The sequence below is a fragment of the Canis lupus genome, chromosome 36, assembly GCF_048164855.1.
Source record: "Canis lupus baileyi chromosome 36, mCanLup2.hap1, whole genome shotgun sequence".
Taxonomy (NCBI): Eukaryota; Metazoa; Chordata; class Mammalia; order Carnivora; family Canidae; genus Canis; species Canis lupus.
The window spans coordinates 25053615-25076036 of NC_132873.1; the positions used below are offsets into that span (position 1 = coordinate 25053615).

General features: G+C 37.2%; 1 protein-coding gene across 2 annotated transcripts in view; it reads left to right on the forward strand.

Annotated features, from left to right (window-relative positions):
• Positions 1 to 83: 83 nt before the first annotated feature.
• The window catches only part of STK17B (serine/threonine kinase 17b), a 28765-nt gene continuing 6426 nt past the window's right edge, over positions 84 to 22422 (forward strand). The window contains exons 1-5 of one of the 2 annotated variants that reach the window (XM_072813465.1): positions 84 to 258; positions 8008 to 8173; positions 14462 to 14674; positions 19184 to 19328; positions 21172 to 21298. In XM_072813465.1, the coding sequence (XP_072669566.1) occupies positions 8052 to 8173; positions 14462 to 14674; positions 19184 to 19328; positions 21172 to 21298 (607 nt within the window). In that variant the 5' untranslated portion in view covers positions 84 to 258; positions 8008 to 8051. Of the gene's footprint in view, positions 259 to 5180; positions 5336 to 8007; positions 8174 to 14461; positions 14675 to 19183; positions 19329 to 21171; positions 21299 to 22422 lie in introns of those variants that run through there. The other variant, XM_072813464.1, reaches the window with a different exon arrangement.

Below are 22422 nucleotides of genomic sequence, written 5' to 3' on the forward strand. Positions count from 1 at the left end.
GGCCCCGCAGCGCGGCTGCAGTTTTCAAACCTCAACTGCGAGTCGGGCCGCCGGGAGCCGCGGTCGCCGGGAGCCGCCCGCCGGGGAACGGGTCCAGCTGCGGGCCGTGGCGCCGAAGAGGACGAGGGGCGCCGCCACCGCGGAGCGCCGGGCGCCTCGGCGGGCCGGAGCTGGAGGAGCCGTGCGCTGGCCGCCGGCGTGCGGCGGGACGGGAGCCCCTCGGAGGGGCCGCCCGGGAGGAGCGGCTGCGGCCCGAGGGTCAGTGTCCCCCGCCTCGCGCGACCGCGGGCCTGGTCCCGCCGCGCCGTCGGGGCTCGGGCTGCGCACCCGGCCTCCCTGCGTGTCCCCGGAGCCCCGACCCCGGCCGGCGCGGCCCTGCGGCTGCAGCCCTGCCTCGCTGGCTCCCGGGGTCGCGCCCCCTCTCCGCGCCGCGTCCGCGCGGTCCTCGCCGGGGGTGGGCACGGGCCGCTGCCTTCCCCGCGGAGGGTTCGCGCTGGCCTTGCGGGGGAACTCGGGGCCCCGCTCGCGGGCGGTGCTGTGAAGGCGGCGGCATCGGGGGCAGCCCGGGGCGTGACCTCGGGTCCCGGATCGGGCCCGCGGCGCGCTCCCCGTGCCCGCGTGTCGCCTCCCTCGCTGGGTCTCCAAGGGTAAGTCAGGAAAATCTTTAAAAAAAAAAAAGAAAAAGAAAAGAAAGGCATCGGATGGAGAAGACGGACTGCAGTGGTCTCGGGCCACGGGCCGCCCGGTGCGGCTGGGTGACGGCGGCCCGGACCCCCCGCCCTCCTGTGCTCGTGGGGGGCGCTTGGGGTTCGCGGCGGCTGCGGGGAGGGGGGAGGGGAGGGGGGGAGGGGGAGGAGGGGGCCGGCACGTGTGCGGGCGGGTCTCCACCGCGTCACCGCCGCTCTGTGGCCCGCGGAACGTTTACCTGCGGGGCCGCGGAGGGGCCCACCTGGCGGCGCTGCCCGCGTGGCGGCCGCCCTGGACCTGCGCACCCTGCGCCCCGCGCCCTCCCCCGGCTGCCTGGGCGAGCGCTGCGGCCCTGGGGATCCGGACCTGGGACCGGGCCATGCGGACCCGGCCCTGAGGAGCCCACCTCCCTGGGGACCCGGCCCTGGGGATCTGGCCCTGGGGGTCCGCCGCCCTGGGGACCCGGCCGTGGGGAGCCCACCGTCTTGGGGAGCCCACCTCCCTAGGGTCCCACCTCCCTGGGGAGCCCACCTCCCTGGGGAGCCCATCTCCCTGGGGATCTGGCCATGGGGAGCCTGGCCTTGGGGAGCCCACCGTCTTGGGGAGCCCACCTCCCTAAGGTTCCACCTCCCTGGGGGCCCACCTCCCTGGGGAGCCCATCTCCCTGGGGATCTGGCCATGGGGAGCCTGGCCCTGGGGACCCAGCCATGGGGACCCGACCCTAGGACCTGGCCATGGGGAGCCTGGCCCTGGGATCTGGCCATCAGGAGCCTGGCCCTGGGGACCCAGCCGTGGGGAGCCCACCTCCCTGGGGGCCCACCGCGAGAGCACAGGTCTATCCAAGGGAAAGGTCATCGGCCTGCTTCCTCACTGACACACTGTTTTATTGTCTTGTACTAAACCGTCCCGAAGTAGTTTTTAACTACTTCCAGTATTTGTTTCATAAACACTAAGCCGCGCGTTATCTGTAGAGCTTTGTACTTTTGAAAAAGTTGGTCAGTAAAAGCAGTGCCCTCATTTAAGACCTCGCTTCTTCCCCTCTCCTCCTTCTGTGAGATGTTTCTTTCTTCTTTTTTTCTTTTTCACAGTTTCTAATATCTTAATAAGTGGAGGGATTAATAGCTGCTTTATCTGCGAGCTACATAACATGCAGCTTAGGTCATTTTCTAAATGATGGGTCTAAAATTGAAGTGAAGTATATTTACATGGCAGTATATTTAATTTTTGAAAGTAGAACTTGTGTTGTAGTCGTTTTATTGTAGAGATCTTATTTACTTGAGGTTGGCAGGTGAAAGCAAAGGGGAAGGGGCAGAGGGAGAAGGAGAAGCAGATTCCCTGCCTGCTGGGGAGGCCAGGGTGGGAACTGGCTCCCAGGACCCTGGGATTGTTACCTGAGATGAAAGCAGAGGCTTCGCCTGCAAAGCCACCCAGGCACCCTCTTGTGTAGTGATTTTAAAGTCGTTCTGATTTGTGTGTGGACAGAATGGTTGTAGTTGCTCTTGGACTCTGAATAGTGAATTACAATTTGGTTAAGATAGAATCAGTTTTTAGGAAACTCAAGTGTGGACTAATTGATCACTGTCTTAGCACATTAATAACAAATCTGAAGAAGATACAGGCATTTTATGGCATGTTTCTGGTCAAACATCTTTATTTTTATGTTACCAGTTAAGTAAAAATGTAAATGTATTTGAAACCTTTGTTTTGAAGCTGTTGGATTTGATGATTAAGAGAGAATACCCTTATCACAAATTTCCTGTTGTATGCAAGGGACCCAATTTAAAACCCATGAATCAAGGAAATCAATCCTAACACTTTCACTAAATCCTAAAATTGCCTGAAAATTGTATGTCTCTTATCTTGTAGTGTATATTTCCTGTATATAAGATTGTCAGCTAAGCACAGTGCTCCTAGATTTACTGCTTCTAAAAGATTTTGACTGATCCTTGTTTGATTTTTTTTTTTTTTTTAAGAATTCTTTTGCATTCTGTGGGTATTGATTGTGCCAGAAACATTCACAGTCATTTTTATACTCCCTTTCCACTTGGGAAAACTTTAAATGTTTCAGTTGCTTTAGTTTTCCACCATATTGGTGACAAAATTCTATGATTTTATTTCTAAGTAGTTTATATTCTATGATAGACTATTTTCAAAGGTTATTTCTTTGAATACTTCAGTTAACAAATGTACCTATAAATTAAGTTACAAATGCATATTTTTAAATATGTTGTGACATTGCAATTTTTTTTATTTTTTAAAATTTATTTATTCATGAGAGAGACAGAGAGAGAGAGAGAGAGGCAGAGACCCAGACAGAGGGAGAAGCAGACTCCATGCAGGGAGCCCCAGGTGGGTCCTGGGTCTTTAGGATCACGCCCTGGGCTGAAGGCGGTGCTAAACCGCTGAGCCACTGGGGCTGCCCAGGCCTGGGGTTGTTACCTGGAACTTCAGCCCTTGGGTTGTGTACACTGGCCTGGTTTGGTCGGGTACAGTCAGTTAGCTGGCTTCCTTTCGTGATTTTCAAAGGATAAAATTCTTGACTTATTCTTTCTATTCAATCTTTAGAAACAAACAAACAAAACCTATTATTAGAATACAGTTAGAAGAAGAAATACAGTCTCTTTCTTGAAATTGAAAATCATCTCCATCCGTATCCTTTACGGTATCCCAATACCTTTACTTCTAGTCAGTGACTAAAAATGGATTCTTCTGCTATACTAGCAGAAAATTCTTTATTTTGATGAATGCTCAATAAATAAATATCCAGTTCCTCTGTTTCTTTTCTTTTTTTTTTCTTTTCTTTTCTTTTTTTTTTTTTGTTTTGTTTTTTGAAGTTCCTCTGTTTCTTAGGAAAAACTTGGTGGCTACAAAATGCTGACTTAGAAAGAGGCAGTTGTTTCCCTGTAATCTTGTGCCTTGCTTTGTTTGCCATTGCTTTTTGAATTTACTTCATGATGCTAATGATGCAGATTTGTCAGTCCTTACCAGGACAAATATCTGAATTACCTGAATGCAGTAGCTTTTAAAATATTGATATTATTAGCCGGAGTAGGTATTCACCTAAAAACAGGTGGTCACCTAGTCTGGAACGACAGGTAAATACAAAACAAATGGTCTGTTGGTATTTACATTACAATATATGATAAAATAATTTTATCCGTGTTTCTAGGCTTTATGGCTATCCTGTTTAGAACTGAAATTCTGTAATAGCAGTTTAGAGTATTTATTTAGCCAAATATTGATTAAGCAGAGATTAAGCTGCTTGAAGCTCCAATATTATAATATCAAGATAGATCTCAAGTTTTGCTAAGCCCTTGAAGATATGAGATGCACCTAGAAATTCTTGTTGCTGTATATGATAATCCTTATAGTTCAGTTCGTCAAACATTAAAAAAAATCCTACTGGGTGCCAGGCACTGTGCTGGGAATTTAGACACAAAAGCACATGTTACTGCCCTTTAGACACTAAAGAGAATTGCAGTCTAACATGTTACATGTTGAAGAGGTTTGTCAAGGGTCCTCCTGTTCCTCTTGTTTGAAAAGTAAAGGAGAGGCATTTAACCAACCTGGGTTTTAGCAAAGCTTTGTGGGTGAGGTGACCTTCTATGTCAAGATATGAAGGGTATATGAGAAGACTTAGCCTTTTAAGGAAAAGTATAAAGAACATTTCAGACTGAAAAATATAACAGACATGTGAAGGCAAAAAAAAAAAAAAAGAATGTGGCAGGAAATGATGCTGGTATGTACCTGGCCTCAGAGGCTTTTGTGTGTCATGCAGTAGGGCTTTAGCTTATAGGTAGTGGGTAACTAATGATGGGATCAAAGCAGACTATTTTTAATTCAACCAACCTACAACCAAGTAAACCTTTAATGTGTAAAATATATTTTGCTATTGCAAATGGATAAGTCTCTGCATTTAGAGTCTAGTCGTATATATTCACAGCCACCTTTTTTTTTTTTTTTTTTTTTTTTTTTACCCAAAGGCATTTGCTAATTGTTTGCCCATTATTAAAATAGTACCTGCTTAGTGTAGATACTTTAAATACTAGGAAAGTATAAATACTGCCATATTGCCACCACCCAAAGATAACCACTATTAACATTTTGCTTTAGTTTTCCAATCTTTTCTTCTATTTGCTTTTATGTTTTTGCCACAAAATTATCACAGTGTATATACTTTTTGTGTCTTCCTTTTTTCACTTAATATTATAGGAGCTAAAAATATTCTTTGAAAGCATGATTTTTGAATATGTAGTTTCCTATTATTTAGGTATATTTAAATACTTTTTGGACTTTGGGGTTCATTCATTCAATGAGTTTGTTTTTTTCATTATTATAAATAATATTTTACTGAGCATAAATCTTCATTACATTTAAGATCCATATTGACTCTTTGGAAACTTGAGAGCAGAAAATTCTTACTCATAAAATTAGTTCTGCTAGAGTTCTTATGAATAGATCACTTTGTAGCTGATATATTACAGCATAAGATAAACATCTTAGATTCTAGAATCTAGGTGAGGTGAACATCTCAGAATCCAGAGCCTATACTTTGTCTCTATGATTGAACTTGACATGTCCTTATATTTCCCAAGGCCTGATTGATGGACAGTGTTGGGAATGAGCTCAGTTTATATCCGTGATACAGGTACATCCCTTCTTTCTGTATAAATGTACAACTCATAAGCAGGCATGTTTATAGACTTCTAAATTTAGGGAAAAAAACCTGTAAAAGCCCAAAGATGACCTGAAAAAAAAATAGATTGAGCATAGAAATTGGTAAACATTTTGATTTTTCTGAGAGGAATATGTGACCAATGTGATTGAGTGCCATCAGAACTAAGAAAGTATACAGGTTATCAAAACATAGTAAAAAAAAAAAAAAAAAGAATCTTAAGAGTTAAGTTTAAGCTAACCTGGGATGAGAGTTTTGTATTATGGAAACAGTGCAACTACTTAACAGTAGCCAGGGAAGATACAGAGAGTATCTTTGGGTAGAATATTAACAATATTTCCTCTCTGAACAATCATGATACACTCTTCCTGACCAGCACTGTACCAGTGTCATTCTGCATGAGTAGATCATATTTTGATTTTAATCCATAGAGCTATGCAAGATAGATTCTATTATAATCCATACTTTAGAGGAAGCAGAATTGAAGCTTTCCTCACCAGATCAGAGAAATGCAAAATAAATCACAAAATTTCCTTTCCCTTCATCACACTAGAGTAGCCAAAATTAAAGGCCTGAATGGGATGCATGTTGGCAAGGAAATGATAAGCTCTCCTAGCCAGTGCTAGTGGGAATATAACCTGGGGAGGGAAAGAAAGGACCAACTTCAGCTGTGTCTATGATGTCTTACTTATTTTTAATTTAAACGAAATATGACAAAGCAATAAGATCGAAAGAGTGAGTGTTTATTAGGATATTTGTATCCCTTTGTAGACATTTGAAGTATTTCTTTCTTTTCTTTATTTTTAAAGTAGCTATGTTCATTTCCCACACAGCCATAACAAAGTACTGCAGATCAGGTGACTTAAATAACAAAGTTATTTTCTCATAATTCTGGACAGTAACAATTTAAGATCATGGTGTTGGCAGGGTTGATTTCTTCTGAGGCCTTTCTCTATGGCTTCTAGATGTCCTTCTTCTCCCTATGTCTTCACACGGTTTTCCATCTCTGTGTTTTTGTGGCCTAATCACTTTTCATAAGGACACCAGTCCTGTTGGATTCGGGCTTACCCTAGTGACCTCATTTTTAACTTAATTACTGCTTTAAAGGCCCTAATTCCCAATATAGTCACCCTCTGAGGTACTGGGGGCTAGGACTTCAGCGGGTGAATTTTGTTTTTGTTTTTGTTTCTGTTTTTCAGTGGGTGAATTTTGAAGGGAGGGACACAATTGGTCCATAACAGTAGTGAAGTTAAATAATTTAGTTAAGATCTCATAGCTGGTATGGATAAATGGGATTTAGACCCAGATGTGATTTACTCCAAATGTTATTTTCAGAATACTACGCTGCAACCCTTACACTATAGAAATGTATACCAAAACTAGTTAGGTCTCTGTTTCTCCAAAGACCAACAGATTTAGAGAAAAAAATCTTGTTGACTTAAGAACAAAACCAAGAATATGTGGAAACTGAAAACACTGAGTTCTTATCACACTGTTATTAAATCGAATATAACTGACATTTGAATTTAGGAAGATAAAGAACAGTACATGTCAAGTAGGAAATAAGTGGAAGAAAAATGTGGCAGAGAAAGAACAAAAGCCTAGGGGGTTATTGAAAGAGGGTGCTAGAAGAACGATACTGGATCTTTTGTTAGATACACATAGGTGGAAGTCCTGACTATTATAAAATATATAATCTACAATTATTATATGAATTTAATTAATATGAAGTGGTGGTTTTGTTGTTAAAACTGAATACATGTAAATATCACAAAGTTGCAGATAAATATGAGTTCAAGATCATAGAATTGTAGAATAAGGCTTCATATATAGTCAGTAACTTATCCAACAACATTATGGAGCTCTCTGTTCTCCCAAAAGAAAAAAACTCTTAAGACCTATCAAAGTCTGAATTTAATACTGAAATGTAGGTAGTCTGTGAACCAAGTTCTATTTCTTATTGTCATTCAGAAGTCAGTTACATAACTCACAAAATGTGAATTCACCACCAAATTTGGCCATGTAAAATTAAATTTTTTTTGAAGATTTTATTTATTCATGAGAGACACACATGAGGAGAGAGAGAGAGAGGTGCAGAGACGCAAGCAGAGAGAGAAGCAGGCTCAATTCAGGGAGCCTGATGTGGGACTCGATCCCGGGTCTCCTGGACAACGCCCTGGGCCAAAGGCGGCACTAAACCGCTGAGCCACCTGGGCTGCCCTAAAATTAAATTTAAAACGAATAATCATCATTTTGCTATGTTAAAATCTTGTTATGTGAAGATATAACTTTAAAGAATGAGAGTTTAAAAATGAAATTGAGTGTATTAAAATTTTATTACAACTTTTTAAAAAATTTGGAAAGTCTTGAGGATTTTTATAGTAGCTTTCTTCTGAAATAAAGTCAGTAACTTAGTTCAAATACCATAGAAATAATAGAATGGATGTGTGTGCTTTCTTTTTTTTTTTCCTTATGAGTAGAATGTGCTGTTTAAATCTTTTTTTCTTTTTCGGTTGTATCTTACAGCTATATTTGGAGCTGTAAAATGTAATGTACATCCTGTCTGTCTGAGATAACATCTTTTTTTTTTCTACTTAATTGCATTTAGGTTATATCCTGTATCTTTTTTTTTTTTTTTAACATAGGTAAAAATAAGTGATTAAAGAACCATACCTGGGAGTCATCTAACATGTCGAGGAGAAGATTTGATTGCCGAAGTATTTCAGGCTTGCTAACTACAACTCCTCAAACTCCAATGAAAATGGAAAACTTTAATAATTTTTATACACTTACATCTAAAGAGCTGGGAAGGTAAGGAAATTTTATAATGTGTGTGCTGTTTCTGGGTCTATAGTTCTATAAAATTCACTTGATCATTAAAAAAATGATTAGAAAGTCATCATCTCTGCTCTTATTAGAAGGGTCTACTCTTAACTGACTTGGAAATCAAATCTTAGAGAGTTAGTGAGTTTATAAGATAATATCCCACCTAGATTCAGGGCCCTGATAGGAGATCCGGGCTCTTATTTGATGCTGTGCATGGCAACAGAGAGCTTAGCATGGTGGACTGCCAAGTCCAAATCAGGGCTCTGTCATTTCCAAACTTTGTAACCTCGATTACATTTTTGTACCTCTTAATGCTATTTTCCTCACCAGAGAAGTTGGGAGGAAGATAATTGTATCTACCTTCTATGGTTGTTACGAGGATTAAATTAGATAATATTTGTGAAGTATTTAGTAGAACGCTACCAATTTTTGATAAAATTTTTTTTTTTTAATTCCTAGGATATTGTGCTGGGCTAAAAAAAATAAATAATAATAATAAGGAAAGTCTCCTCCTCTTTTTTTCCTAAATTAAATAAAAAGAATTAACTTCTATTTGATAGTATAATTCTGTCTGCTGAAGAATGTATATTCTATAAGTAAAACCGTATACTTAGGGCAGCCTAGGTGGCTCAGTGGTTTAGCGCCGCCTTCAGCCCAGGGCCTGATCCTGGAGTCCCGGGATCAAGTCCCACGGGCTCCCTGCATGGAGCTGCTTCTCCCTCTGCCTGTGTCTCTGCCTCTCTCTCTCTCTCTCTCTCTCTCTCTCTCTGTCTCTCATGAATAAATAAATAAAATCTTTAAAACAAAAACAAAAAACCCTGTACTTAGACTAATTCTGATCTGTTTTGGCCTAATGAGAGTGTTAAAGGTCAAGGGGTGACCTGAGACTACGAGACCATTTAGCACTACCATTTAAATAAACATGGAAGTTATAAAAATATACTGAGTTATTTGTTATGTGTTCAGCATCTTTGAATTTTAAAGATGTTTAACAAAGAATTCAAAGATGATGATCAGTTTCTGTATCTTCAGTTTGATTTTAGTTCTAGTGCTCGCTTCGGCAGCACATATACTAAAATTGATTTTAGTTCTAGAGGCAAATATTTAATTAAAATGGCTTATTAAGTCCATGTTTGTCTTGACCGATGTATAGTAAGATAGTGTGATTGATTTTTATCTTTGAAAATCTCAGTGTGCAAATAACAGTTGACTGAAGCATGAAAAGTAATTCTGTTCTTGGTGATCTTTTATGTGAAGGGTAACAAGTCCTAGCCTTGTCAGATGTTGGGTGCAGTTTTTCTTTTGCAAAATAAGGATGATAATATCTAGCTCATTAGACTGAGAACTAAATGTGAAAGCATCGTTCATAATTCCTGGCATATTCATTTAATTAATTTTATGTGCAAAATATCTGGTGTTTTAGTGATGTATTGCAAAATACAGTTTTTAAAACCTTTCAGAATATTTCTAGGAAATTCTTTGGTCCTAAATCTGTAATTATTTCTCTTTGCACTATAACAGGAAGGAGTAAGTTTCTTTTAGTTGCCTATATCTCACACTGAATAGTTATAGAATCTTTGCACTTGAAGGATTTTGGTGGTCAGTGGTCTTCTAATTCTTTTTTTTTTTTTTAATTTTTTTGTTTTTTATTTTTATTTATTTTTTATGATAGTCACAGAGAGAGAGAGAGAGAGAGAGAGGCAGAGACATAGGCAGAGGGAGAAGCAGGCTCCATGCACCGGGAGCCCGATGTGGGATTCGATCCCGGGTCTCCAGGATCGCGCCCTGGGCCAAAGGCAGGCGCTAAACCACTGCGCCACCCAGGGATCCCGGTCTTCTAATTCTTTATGCAGCAATCTTTCTTACAGTTTTCCTGACAAGCGGTTTATCCAGTTTCAGTTTGAAAGCTGCAGTGATAGGGGAACTCATTACCTCAGAATGTGTCTGTTCCATTTTGTGGGTGCCTCTTAGGCACAGAAGGTTCTCTTTTCTTTGCTGACATCTACCCAATAGTCGTAGTTCTTCTTTTGTATAGCTACATATAATGTCCATGTGAAAATCCTTCAGAGATGTGAATATGGTTAAACACTGTCATTTTCCTTAAATGCTCATCTTATGACCTAATCTCCAGGCAGCCATCCTTGATCCAGTTACCTTCTTCTGGACCACTTTGTATTTTTCATTGTCAGTCTTACAATAAGAAGATTAGAGTGGACACAATATCGTCAATATCTTAATATCTAGATTACCATAAAGCTTTATTAGAGTTTTCTTCCCTCTTTATTTTTTTTTAACAGCCATGTCAAATATATACCATATGGCTCATGTAGTATCTTAGTAAAAAACAGATTAAACTGGAAGTCAGGGGTCAGCTGGGTGGCTCAGCAGTTGAGTGTCTGCCCTCTGCTCAGGTCTTAATCCTGGGGTCCTGGGATCAAGTCCCACATTGGGCTCCCTGCAGGGAGCCTGCTTCTCCCTCTGTCTATGTCTCTACTTCTCTTTCTGTGTCTCTCATGAATAAATAAATTAAATCTTAAAACAAAACAAAACAAAACAAAAAACTGGAAGTCAATTGACCTGTCTCTATTCTGGATCTAAATTTGTGTGATCTACTTAGTGGTGTGATTTCCTTTTCATTAAAATAAGAGGGTGGACTAGATGTCTCCAAGTTTCCTTCTATTGCAAAAACTTTTGGAAACTGCTTTGACCAGGTAACTGAATATGAAAAGCTTTGAACAGTATACACAATAAAGGGTGTTCCTTTCCATATTTCTAAGTTAGTATTTTGATGGGTGAATATACATACATTTATTAAATTAATTTTGCAAAATAGAGATACTACAGGTCTTGAAATTCTATAAAATATTTCTTTGAGAGTTTTGGAGAACTTAAACTTTGAGGAGGACAATGTTAATAATTTCAAGTGGTTTTGTAAATGAGGTACTGTCATAAATAAGAAGCATAAACTGGAGTCAGGTGTATTTTTTAACATTTTAGAGCAAAACTCATGATAGACTCTGATTGAGGCAAATTCAGTTTGCTAACGTTCTATCTTCTAATATCTTTATGAAAGACCTAACATTATTCTCTGGGCTAATGAATCGTGTGGTAAAGGAAGGAAGGATATTTCTAATTAGACTTGATCATTGGAAATCATGATCTTTCACTGCCAATGACTTCTTTAAGTTCTTCCAATATTGTTACCAATTTTAATATCCTATATTAATGCAAAATGAAAATTAGGATAATAATATTGTTTCTTTTGAGGCTTTGCATTTTAAAGTATGTAAACATAAGCTAGCATGTGGAGAACTACAAAGGTGTTTGTAAAGAACTCTTAATCTTTCTAAATCAACTTTTTAAAATTAATTTTAAGATGTTAGTGTTTAAGAACTTATTTTCCTTTAGCAAATTAAAAGAAAATATGTAAAAATTAACAGTTCATTTAGATTATTCTCAAAATGCTTTGCATTGTTCCTGTTTTTTTTAACATTTTGGTTAAGAGTTTTCCATCCCTCCCCCAACGGAGGCAAAGTTTCTTAGTACTTGTGGTTAGAAGGGTGAGGCAGATGCAGAAATAAACGTCAGTTTCCTTTGTGGCTTACCCTCCCCCCTCCTTTCACATTTTATTGTCTCTTCTAGAATGCAGAAGGGTAACTACTAGACATTTTCAGTGCTGGAAAATCTAGTTGGCTTTGCCTTTTTAGGGTATGAATTAAGTATTATGGTTAAGTGTTTTTAATTTTCTTAAGTGTTTTTGTTAAATTTGATATAGGAACATTGCATATAAGAGATTATTTTTTATACTTCTAAACCACAATTAGCATTTTAGAATGGGAAAGATTCATTTTTTTCTTCCTAAGTCATCTGATAATTATGGTAATTAACAGTATCTAAATGAATATATATGTGAAATGTTATTGGAATCTCAAGTAAGCCTTAAAAAATATAAATGCTGTAAGCACAGGATGCAAAATAGCGTAGCATATGGTATTGTAGTAGGTGTGTAACTCTTGCCTTCATTCAACAGATACTTTAATTTCTGTTACCTGTTCTCAAAGTGTAAATTTTGTAACGGTGGTAATTAGGAAAGATAGGATCTGTGCCTTCATGGGGCTTTTACTCAGTTGTAAACACTGACAAATAATTACCAATATCATTTGGTCACCTTTTTACTGGTTTAATGAGTTCTGTACTTGTTTAAGAACACTTCATAAGAATATATGGGGGAATTAGATTTAAAAAATTGCTAGTTAAGTTTTCTCATCGAGAAAATCCTGGCTTGCATATATAATTATAAAATTAGAGCAGAACTTAATTGTCACAATTGGTAGTATAAACAGTTTTTTTTTTTTTAGATGGACAGTTTTCTTGGCTAACTAGTTTCTGTTTACTAAGTTTTACAAGGTAAATTTCTTCATGAACCTCAAAATTCCCTTTCTGTTTTAGACACATTTTCACTTCTAATCTAAGTGAGAATTGACCTAAGTGATTCGCACTTCTTAAAAAAACTGTCTTAGAGGGAGGAATTGTTTTGTAGTGGTTAGAAGAGAAAGCTAGGAATTTACATTCCATGATTTGATTCTTGGCACTCCAGTTCCATATATGACCTTTCAGGAGTCATTTAATCTTAGTATGATTCAGTTTATCCAGTATAAAATCTATAAACATGGGTGATTCGAATGCAGAGTAGAGACTGATGACCTTTTTGTGTGCTCACTGAAATGCGTTGATCTGTATTACATTTGCGCACAGTGAAAAAATACCTTGAGAGTTTAAACATTCCAAATCTTAAAGGTTCTTTCTAAGAATCAGGCTTGTGCATGCAAACTTACTGAGTTGATGTAGTTTTGATTAAAGTAGAAGAGTCTAAGTTGTAGCTTGGTCATTTTTTTTTTTTTTTTTTTTTGGTATTAGTAGCTTTACTTTTTCAGCTTGGTTTTCCAGGCTTTTCACTGGCACCAATTTTGAAGAAATTTGGGAAATAAAGAGAATGAATCTGTCTTCCTGGCCCTACAGAATAGCAAGTAAAATACAATCAAGCAATTTATTTTGTCCCTCATCCCCACGCTAAATACCAAGTTTTCCTTGCTAAGCACCTGATATGCTGTGTTAGAAGTTGAATTGGGGAAAGAAGAGTTGTGGAACAAAAGTTCTTCCCTGAAGACTCTTTATTTATACCTCATTTGTTAGTATCTACGAAATAATTTGAGCCTTAGGATACAGGTTCTTAATTTGGGATCCCTTGGACTCAGGTTTAGAAGGTTTACAGATGAGCTTTGAAATCTGAAAACCCTCTGGAATTGTATGTAAAACTTTCTATTTGAGGGATGTGTAAATTTTTCTGGGTAGGCAGTCAGTAGCCTTTATTAGTGTCTTAGTCTTACTGAAAATAGCTCTAGGTCTTTGGGAAACTAGATTTGGGGCAAATCAGGCTTAGAATACACATTTGCCAGTGTCTTTTTAAATATTGGCTGAGATGCTAAGCACTTCTGTTGGAGAGAGCTAAATACATATTTCTAAAACGATAGACATGACCTTGATGGGTGTATTTTACACAGCTGTTGATAACTATTAATTTTCTCAGTTGATTGTGAAGTGTCTCTGGACACTCTCCATAGGACACACCTTTGATATCTGTTGTAGGCTTCATAAACACTGGGCAATATTAAGAGATTTACTGGTAAAACAACTGCTAAATTAGTAATAGAAAACTTCAAAGATTGTTAAAAGTGGTGTTGAAAGGCAAAATGACTACACTAATAAAATTAAATATCAAATACTCATTTTTGCATTCATTTTAATTTTTTGTTTTTGAAGGAAGCTACTTTGATTAGAGTTAGTATGGCACTCTATTAAGGGCATAGTCTTTGGAAATAGACCAGGATACAAAATGGAATATCATTTATGATACAGGATTGTTACATTTTTAATCACAAAAATTTGTCTCAAGAGTATGGCATGGAGTTGGTATGTGGATGAGATCTCCCCCTACAGTGATAATGTAGTATATTAATAGTGATGAACCAATATAATTCTATCATATCCTGTTATTACATTTGCTATTTTCATTTTTGTGTGATAGTCCTATAAATTTTATAAAAGTACATGTAGTATTTGATTTAGTTAGTTTAGTTAAGAAAACATAAATTCCTAATGGCATCATTGTTTGAAAGGATTAACTCTAAGTTAGAATTGTAACTGCATCTGTATTATACTAATATTGTTCTTTATGCAGAAGTTAAAATTGATTGTCCTCATTTTTCCCCCCAGAGGAAAGTTTGCTGTGGTTAGACAGTGTATATCAAAATCTACTGGCCAAGAATATGCTGCAAAATTTCTAAAAAAGAGAAGAAGAGGGCAGGATTGTCGAGCAGAGATTCTACATGAGATTGCCATACTTGAATTGGCAAAGTCTTGTCCTCATGTAATTAATCTTCATGAAGTCTATGAAAATACCAGTGAAATCATTTTGATACTGGAGTAGTAAGTATATACTTTAATAAATTTAAATAAATTTATAGTACGTATCTTAATTGGCGGGATAAGGTGACTTGAAGTGTCAAGAATAGACGTGATAGAGGGCCGGAGTGGCTCAGTCATTTAAGCATCTGCCTTCAGCTCAGGTCACGATCCCAGGACTCTTGGATTGAATTCCACATAGGCCTCCCTGCTCAGTGGGGAGTCTGCTTCTCCCTTTCCCTCTGCCCCAGCCCCCTGCTTGTTCTCTCTCTCTCCCTCCCTCCCTCTCTCTCTTAAATAAATAAATACAATCTTTAAAAAAAAGGAGTGATAAAAGTATGACAAGAACTTGTAAAGATTTCTGTTAATAAAACATTAGAGAACATAGTGTATATTCTAATATTTTCAGATATACACAAAAACTAAACAGCAGACACACAAAAAAACCAAATGACAACACATTTGGGGAATGTGGGAAAACAAGTAAATTTTCATTGCTATTAGCATAAAAAGTTGATGAGTTTTTGTGCAAAACTATCTGATGGATATGTAGAATTGAAATCATTTATGTATTTTGTCCATCTATTTGAAAAACACATCCAAGGTAAATGACTCATGGAGGATAGAAGGGTGAATTTCCATGATGGTGAAGGTATGCCTACCACGTTGTTTGTTGAAGAAACACATTTATTTATGTGACATGTGAAAAAGCTGTTAGGAATTATAGCAATAAGAAGTAAAACATATCTCTTCCCACAAGTCAGTGAAAAGCTGAAAACACCCAAATAATTCAACATTTCATCAGGTTAAGCATGGGGATAGAGCATGATTAAGCCAACTGGCTTGTTAATTAGTATAATCACATCTGACTCTAAAATAGTATTTTTATTGAGTGACAGTCTGACACATTTATTAATGTCTATAAAATGTGTTTGAACATCTGTAACAGTTGGAAGAGATTAGTTAAATTTATGTTTAGTATGTGTTAGGCTCTGATAGTTTTTTTTTTTGTAAAATAAATCTATTTCATAATAAACTAAAGAAATTATTCGTTTAAAAATGCATTATAATTTATAATAATCCTTTTTAGCAGTTAACCTGCACCATTGCCTTTTTGAATTTAAAAGTATATTAGCAAAAAAAAAAAAAGGATATTAGCTTAATTTTAGTATTCAGTTATTTTAAGGATGAAGCAGTTAATTTATAGATTTGTAAAAAGCAATATACCAGGAAAAGTTGATTGCCTAGAATGGTACTAAAATACTATTATCACACACACAATGTATATACAAATACATAAGCAAATGAATGGAGATATTCCAAATTTCTAAGTTTGTTGGTTGATGTCCCATCAAGGGGCAAATTCTTCTAACAGTAAAAGAGGAAATACACCTGAATGTACCTTCCAGGGCAATGATAATAATATAGGTGTCTTTTCTGACTTTGGAGGGATTATTTTCTTCTTAGGAGTCACCGCTCTTGGGTGACTTGTTTTAATAAAGCATCGCTTGTCTACTATTCACTGCTTCCATGATGTTTCTAGTTTCTGCTAACTTCTGGAATCTGCTTCTTGTGTCACCTAATTGTTTCCTTCCTTTTAGCTCCTCCTAATTTTCTATTTCCCATTGCTCTACCTAGGTCCCTCTTTTATGGGAAAAATGACAGTCCTACAAAAGACATTGGTCAGCTTGCCAAGCAGAAAAGAAGGGACAACATGTTTGGCTGACAGTCATAATATTTGTTTGATTTTGTTATTGAAACAAACAAAAAACCCTCTGGATACTTAGTGTGGTTACAAAAGTAATACCTATGTATTGTGTTTAATTTAGAGGATATAGAAGATAGAAATCATATGTAAATTGTGGTTACTTTTATGACATATTCCTGTATTTTAAAATTATTCTTCTGTTTTGGTCTGTGCCTATGTACCATTGGAAACAAAATTGTGAGTTTGGGAGCATTCTATTGGAGCTCTCTTTTTTCACTTAAGAATATATCGTGTGTATTTTTATATATATGATATAATGTTTCTAAAAAATGAATTTTAATTTAGCAAAGACTTTTTAAATTGCCTTTGAAAATCAGAGTTCAGTGAGAAGTCCCCAAATTCGGAAAGGCTATATATTGGCTAGGCTTGGAATTAAAATTTATTGACTCATTCTAGTAATAGTTAATATATCCTGAATATCTACCATGTGTCAGACACTGTGATAAATACTTATAGATCGCTTTGACCCCTAAGACATTGTATTCAATACTTTATATGGTTTATCTAATTTAATTCTTACAGCAATCCAGTAAAGTAGGAGCTGTCTTATTCATCATGTATCATTGTGTTACAGTAAAGGACCCAAAGGCAACATTTTGTCCCAGTTTACGCAGCTAGTTAGCAGCAGAGCCAGAATGGACAGAACCCAGGCAGTCTTGAATTTTAGTAGGTACCCCTATAAGCAACCCGCTGTCTTAGCTCATATGTGCACCAGGGAGCTGTACATTCTTTTTTCAGTTTCTTATATTTTTTGAATTTTTAATTAGTGGAGGGTTCTGGCTATTGAATTAATTTTAGTGAATGTGTGCTATATGGACTGAATTTTGTATTGGCAGAGAAGAGAAGAGAAGACCACATGTGTGAGCAGCGCAAATTAATCATTGGGTTCTTAAAAAACCATCATCCCTCTATGTTCTAATCCTTCATTCCTTCTACTCCCTCTCACCCCTACACACTGGATTTTCATACCTTCATAGTAGATGTAAATCCATATTTTAGACAGTTGTCTTTTATTTCAAATTATTTGGTCTGGTTTCTTATCAAATAATTCATGTTAAGAACTCATTCTAAGAATCTAAAGTATGATGTCTTTATTTTCTTACTTGCTTATGATTGCATTATCTGCAATCTCTCCAGGAATATTTAGACCACTTTCTGTTTTGAGAGGGTTTGTTTCATTAAAACTAAATAATGTAACCAGAAAGGAAAGGAGTGAGGGTGTCACTAGCTGCCTGGCCTGGAGAGCCCCTCTTCCCTCAGACCTTGAGCAGGGCTGTGATATCAGACCTGCAGATCAGTGGGCCACCAAGGGTGGCCTATTAAGTCATAAAGATTAATTTTTTTCTTTTGTAGGCGAGCATGAATTTCTCATATTGTCTTCCTATGCCTTATTTTTGAGTTCAGTTCTATGACTATAAATTTTATAGCAAACTAACTTTTTAATACTCAGGTTGTCTTTGCCATGATACCTTGAGACAGGTATTAATTTTTATGAATTTTCTCAGAGTTTCAGGAGTTGAAGGAAGTTGAAGTGTAAGTATGATTGGAGGTTTCACAAGTATTCCTTACCAGCTGTCCTACACTGTTTTCTCTGGAATATGATAAAGTGCAAAGCAGCAAATGTCTGCAGCCTCTAACTGGCACAGATTGGTACAGATGGCTTAGTTACAGGTTACCTCTGCAATGTGAAGGGTCAGTCCTGTGACTTCCAGTGTAGGACTCAAATTGACCACCATTATGTTTTCCTCTTAGAGCCCCTAATACATATGACCTGCTTCTTTCTTTTCCACAGTCAATGAGACTTCTGAATTTCAATTTAAACCTCTGTGAAGAATGGCTGCCAATTCCAACATTCATTGATTCATTTGACAAACACTTTTACTGAACACCTTCTACATGCCACTGTCCTATTTTATCACATAGAATATGCTTTACTTGAGATATTCTTAAACGTATAAATTTATTGAATAACCATCTAGATTTTTTTTGAATTTTCAACTTAGTCCTCAAAAAAATATTGAATTCAGTGATAACCCTGTTTTACAGATGGTGAAAGCCAAATTAGTGACTGATCCTAAGTTATATTGCTGGTAAATAGCAGATTTGGGATTTAAATTTATACTGATCCCAAACTTAAGGACTTTTTTCTATGCCTTTGTCAACATTCTTTAGATTTTCAGTTCTTTTAAAAATAATAATAAAAGATTTGTGAAGCTGCAATACAGAGTATTGGTTAAGAATGCATATTTTTACCCATATTATACAGATTCAGATTCTGGTCCCTGTTTACCGTGCGACCTAGTACAAGTAGCTTAACCTCTTTGTACTTGTTTCTTCATCAGTAAAATGGAACTTTTAACCACCTACCCCATATAGTTGCCATGAGAATCAAAAGAGAGGATATTTATGTCTCTATATAAATGAATAAAATGAAGAACAGAGCTGATCTCAAAGTGTTAGCTGTTATTTTTATTGTAACATTAAAGCAGACTATAATATTATTGCATTATAAAGCAATTCAACTCTATTATTATATTATTATTTTATTATACAAATATCAGTACTCAAAATTTGAAATAGTCTTGCCATTTACATTCTTTCTTAAAGATCTCTCCCTCCCGCTCCCAGTTTAATTATATATAGCTATGTAGAGAGACTAAAGTTTAGATGGCTTTGTCTTTTACTTAATAGCTCTATAGTACTTAAAAGTTGTCATTTTTAGGTCAGTGATTTTTCATGTTTCTATTATTTGAATTTCATTTCAGTGCTGCGGGTGGAGAAATTTTCAACTTGTGTTTGCCTGAGCTGGCTGAAATGGTTTCTGAAAATGATATTATCAGGCTCATTAAACAAATACTTGAAGGAGTTTGTTATCTACATCAGAATAACATTGTACACCTTGATTTAAAGGTAAGGTACCATATGTACCATTTAAGTAACACAACATCTTTGTCTCTTCTGCTCCAATGCATAGTTGCAAGCTGGTATTGGTAGGAAGCAATAGTCCGATCATACCCCTCTGTACTGTAGTGGTGCACTCTTTGTTTACCCATGTGCTACGTGGACTGAATTTTGTATTGGCAGAGAGGAGAAGACATGTGTGAGCAGCTCAAATTAATCACTGCGTTCTTAAACATGTTCTCATCCTTCATTTATCCTACTCCATTTCACTCTTACACCCTGGATTTTCTCATCCTGTAAAATGGTCATACCTCTAAATACTCTAGTCTGATCTCCATCTCTGAAGATAACCACCTACTAGTCCTCATTTCTTTGCTCCCATTGTATTCATTCATCTTTCCGTGGAGACTTTTAGTCTTTTGGCTTTTCCTTTTTTTGCTCCCCAGACCATTCAGGCTGCTTACTCCAGCCCTGAAATACCACTTAACCCTCTTATGTTATTATCCTTTCTCCTTATCTTTTCTCCACAGCCATCCAGAATCTCGATCAGTCTGTCTCTTATTTTTTGAACATTGGACTCTTCTCTTTTCTATACTGTCTCCCTATTGAATGATCCTTTGTCCTTTACTGTCACTTTCACAATAATGATAATTCCCCAGTTCTCTTACCTTTAGCCCAGGATTTTCTCCTAAACTCCAAATTATTTTCTCCAATCAGATCAGATCAGATTAGATACCATTTGGTTATCTTGTGGAAACTTTAAAATGTACATGTCTCAAACTAGACTTACTTTCTCTCTTCCTCTTACCCCATTTTCAAAAGAAAAAGAAAATCTATTCATCTGTATTGAGCCTCCCTATGGAGGAGGGGTAGTGGGTAGTATTTACTATCTAATAGCCATCCCATGTCCCCTACCAATTTGTTATTGGAAAAATACCAATATGGTAAATATCAGGATAATCATGCCCCTACAAATTTCCTGTTGGGGTTTCCTTTTTTTTTTCTTGCTAAGGACAGACCAGTCACATGTATTACATAACACCACACAGCACTTGTAGTCAGGGATGGCAAATAAGCTTGGCTTTATATAGCTTAAAGCCTGTGGTTGACAACAATGGATCTAATTACCCTTAGCTCTTCTCTTTTAATGTCTCTGTGATTTAATAGTAAACAAGCATGGGGTTTTCTCAAAGTTAATGATTCTTCTCACAGACTTTGGGAACGGCACTTGGCAGCCCTATGGGTTATGACAGTGGCAGGGAATTTTGTAATAAACCTCAAGCCTTTGCTTTATAAAACAAAGTCACATGGTTCTGGGAAGCAATGGCTGAAACCTTCCATGTATCTATCTCATTGTCTAAGCTAAAAATCTGGCAACAGTCAGACCCAGAACCATCATATTGTACTGAGCCATTTTCTGTTTCTGGAAAATACATTTTGTATTCCTTTATACCTTTTTTCATGCTGTTTCCTAGAATGCCTTTCTAACTGACATACTCCTATTTATCCTATAAGGTTCAGCTTAAATATCATCTCTACAGCAAAAGCTTCTTAGCGTTTATAATAGGCAGAATTAAGTAGTCTTGTCTTTATTTCTGAGTATATCTCATAATCAGTTAATCAGTTTACATATTCACCTAACTTCCTTTTTGTCCAAACTAGGAATCTTCAGAATATTTTTTTAACTTTATTTATCATTGAGTGTAAAGCTTTTCCTAAATAGTAGTTAGTAGATGTTTGGTAAATGACTTCATGAAATGTGTAATAGCTAAACAATTTACTTTCAATCTGAGCATAATATTCTTTTATTGTTGTATATTACATATCATTTTTTTTGTTATGCTTCATTTAGCCACAGAATATATTATTGAGCAGCATATATCCTCTTGGAGATATAAAAATTGTAGATTTTGGAATGTCTCGAAAAATAGGAAATGCATGTGAACTTCGGGAAATCATGGGAACACCAGAATACTTAGGTAAGAGTTTCCTTTTATTTTCTACACCGTTTTTGAAATTTATCAATGAAATGTTACCTCTATAAAACCATATTTTAGAGCATGTAATTCCAGATATATTTAGCTCAGGTATTTTCATACATTGAAATTTGGTTATGACACATTTAAATGAACTTTAGTGAATATAAGATTATTGAGACATTCACAAAATTCACAGGATATTGGGCATATAAGTTCACAAGTTAGTGTTTGCGTGTAAAGGCTTTGTACATAAAGAAAAATGGGTGAAGTGGAAGTTAGGGAAGAGGAGAAAATGGAAAAAGAGGAAAATAAGAGAGTCACATGGTCCATTATTGCCTTTGAAGCCTGGCTATTGGATAGATGTCATTTCTACTTCTGTCCTGGTCCCAACTCTGAAGCTGCTTACAATATACATTATCTTTAGTTTTGCAAGAATTTTTAGCAAAATTGCTTGTTGCTATTTGTTGCTGCTGTGTTAAAAATGTGAGGTTTTGTCTAGGATTGTAAAAGGAGGATTTTGAAGGAAAAAAATGCCAGAAAGATCATACGATTAGATAATCTAGGGATATTGTACTTTATCAGTGAATTGGATCATGGAGATGAAAAAAAAATAAGTTACCTGAAGCAGCATATAAGTTTAAAGCATTTTAAGTTATAGTAATAATCTTTTTATACTTTTTTTTGTTGCTTGTTGATATTCCCTTGTGAGCATTGAAGAGCTACAACATGTCTTCTCATCAAGGCAGCTAGCTGACTTTCCCAAATGAAAACAAAGCAAATTACTAATTTTTGAATGCTAATAGGGGCTATAGTGTCCTAGAATAAATAAATGATTGTAATTATAGATCACAGCTCACAGAAGTATGTGTAAGGTTATAGATTGTGTGTTGGGCAGAGACTGACAAATATATATACATAAAAACATTAGGCTTCAGGAAATAGTTTCTCATGGAGAAATTATGAAACCATACTGTGAAACAAGTTATTATTCAAGCATAAATCCTAGTTTGGACTTTACTAATTTGAAATTTCTGATAATATTTACCAGTTATAGAAAATTTACTTTGCACTTAAAAAATTAGCAGAGAAATTAAATATGGGAAATTAATTGCATAGGAATTTAA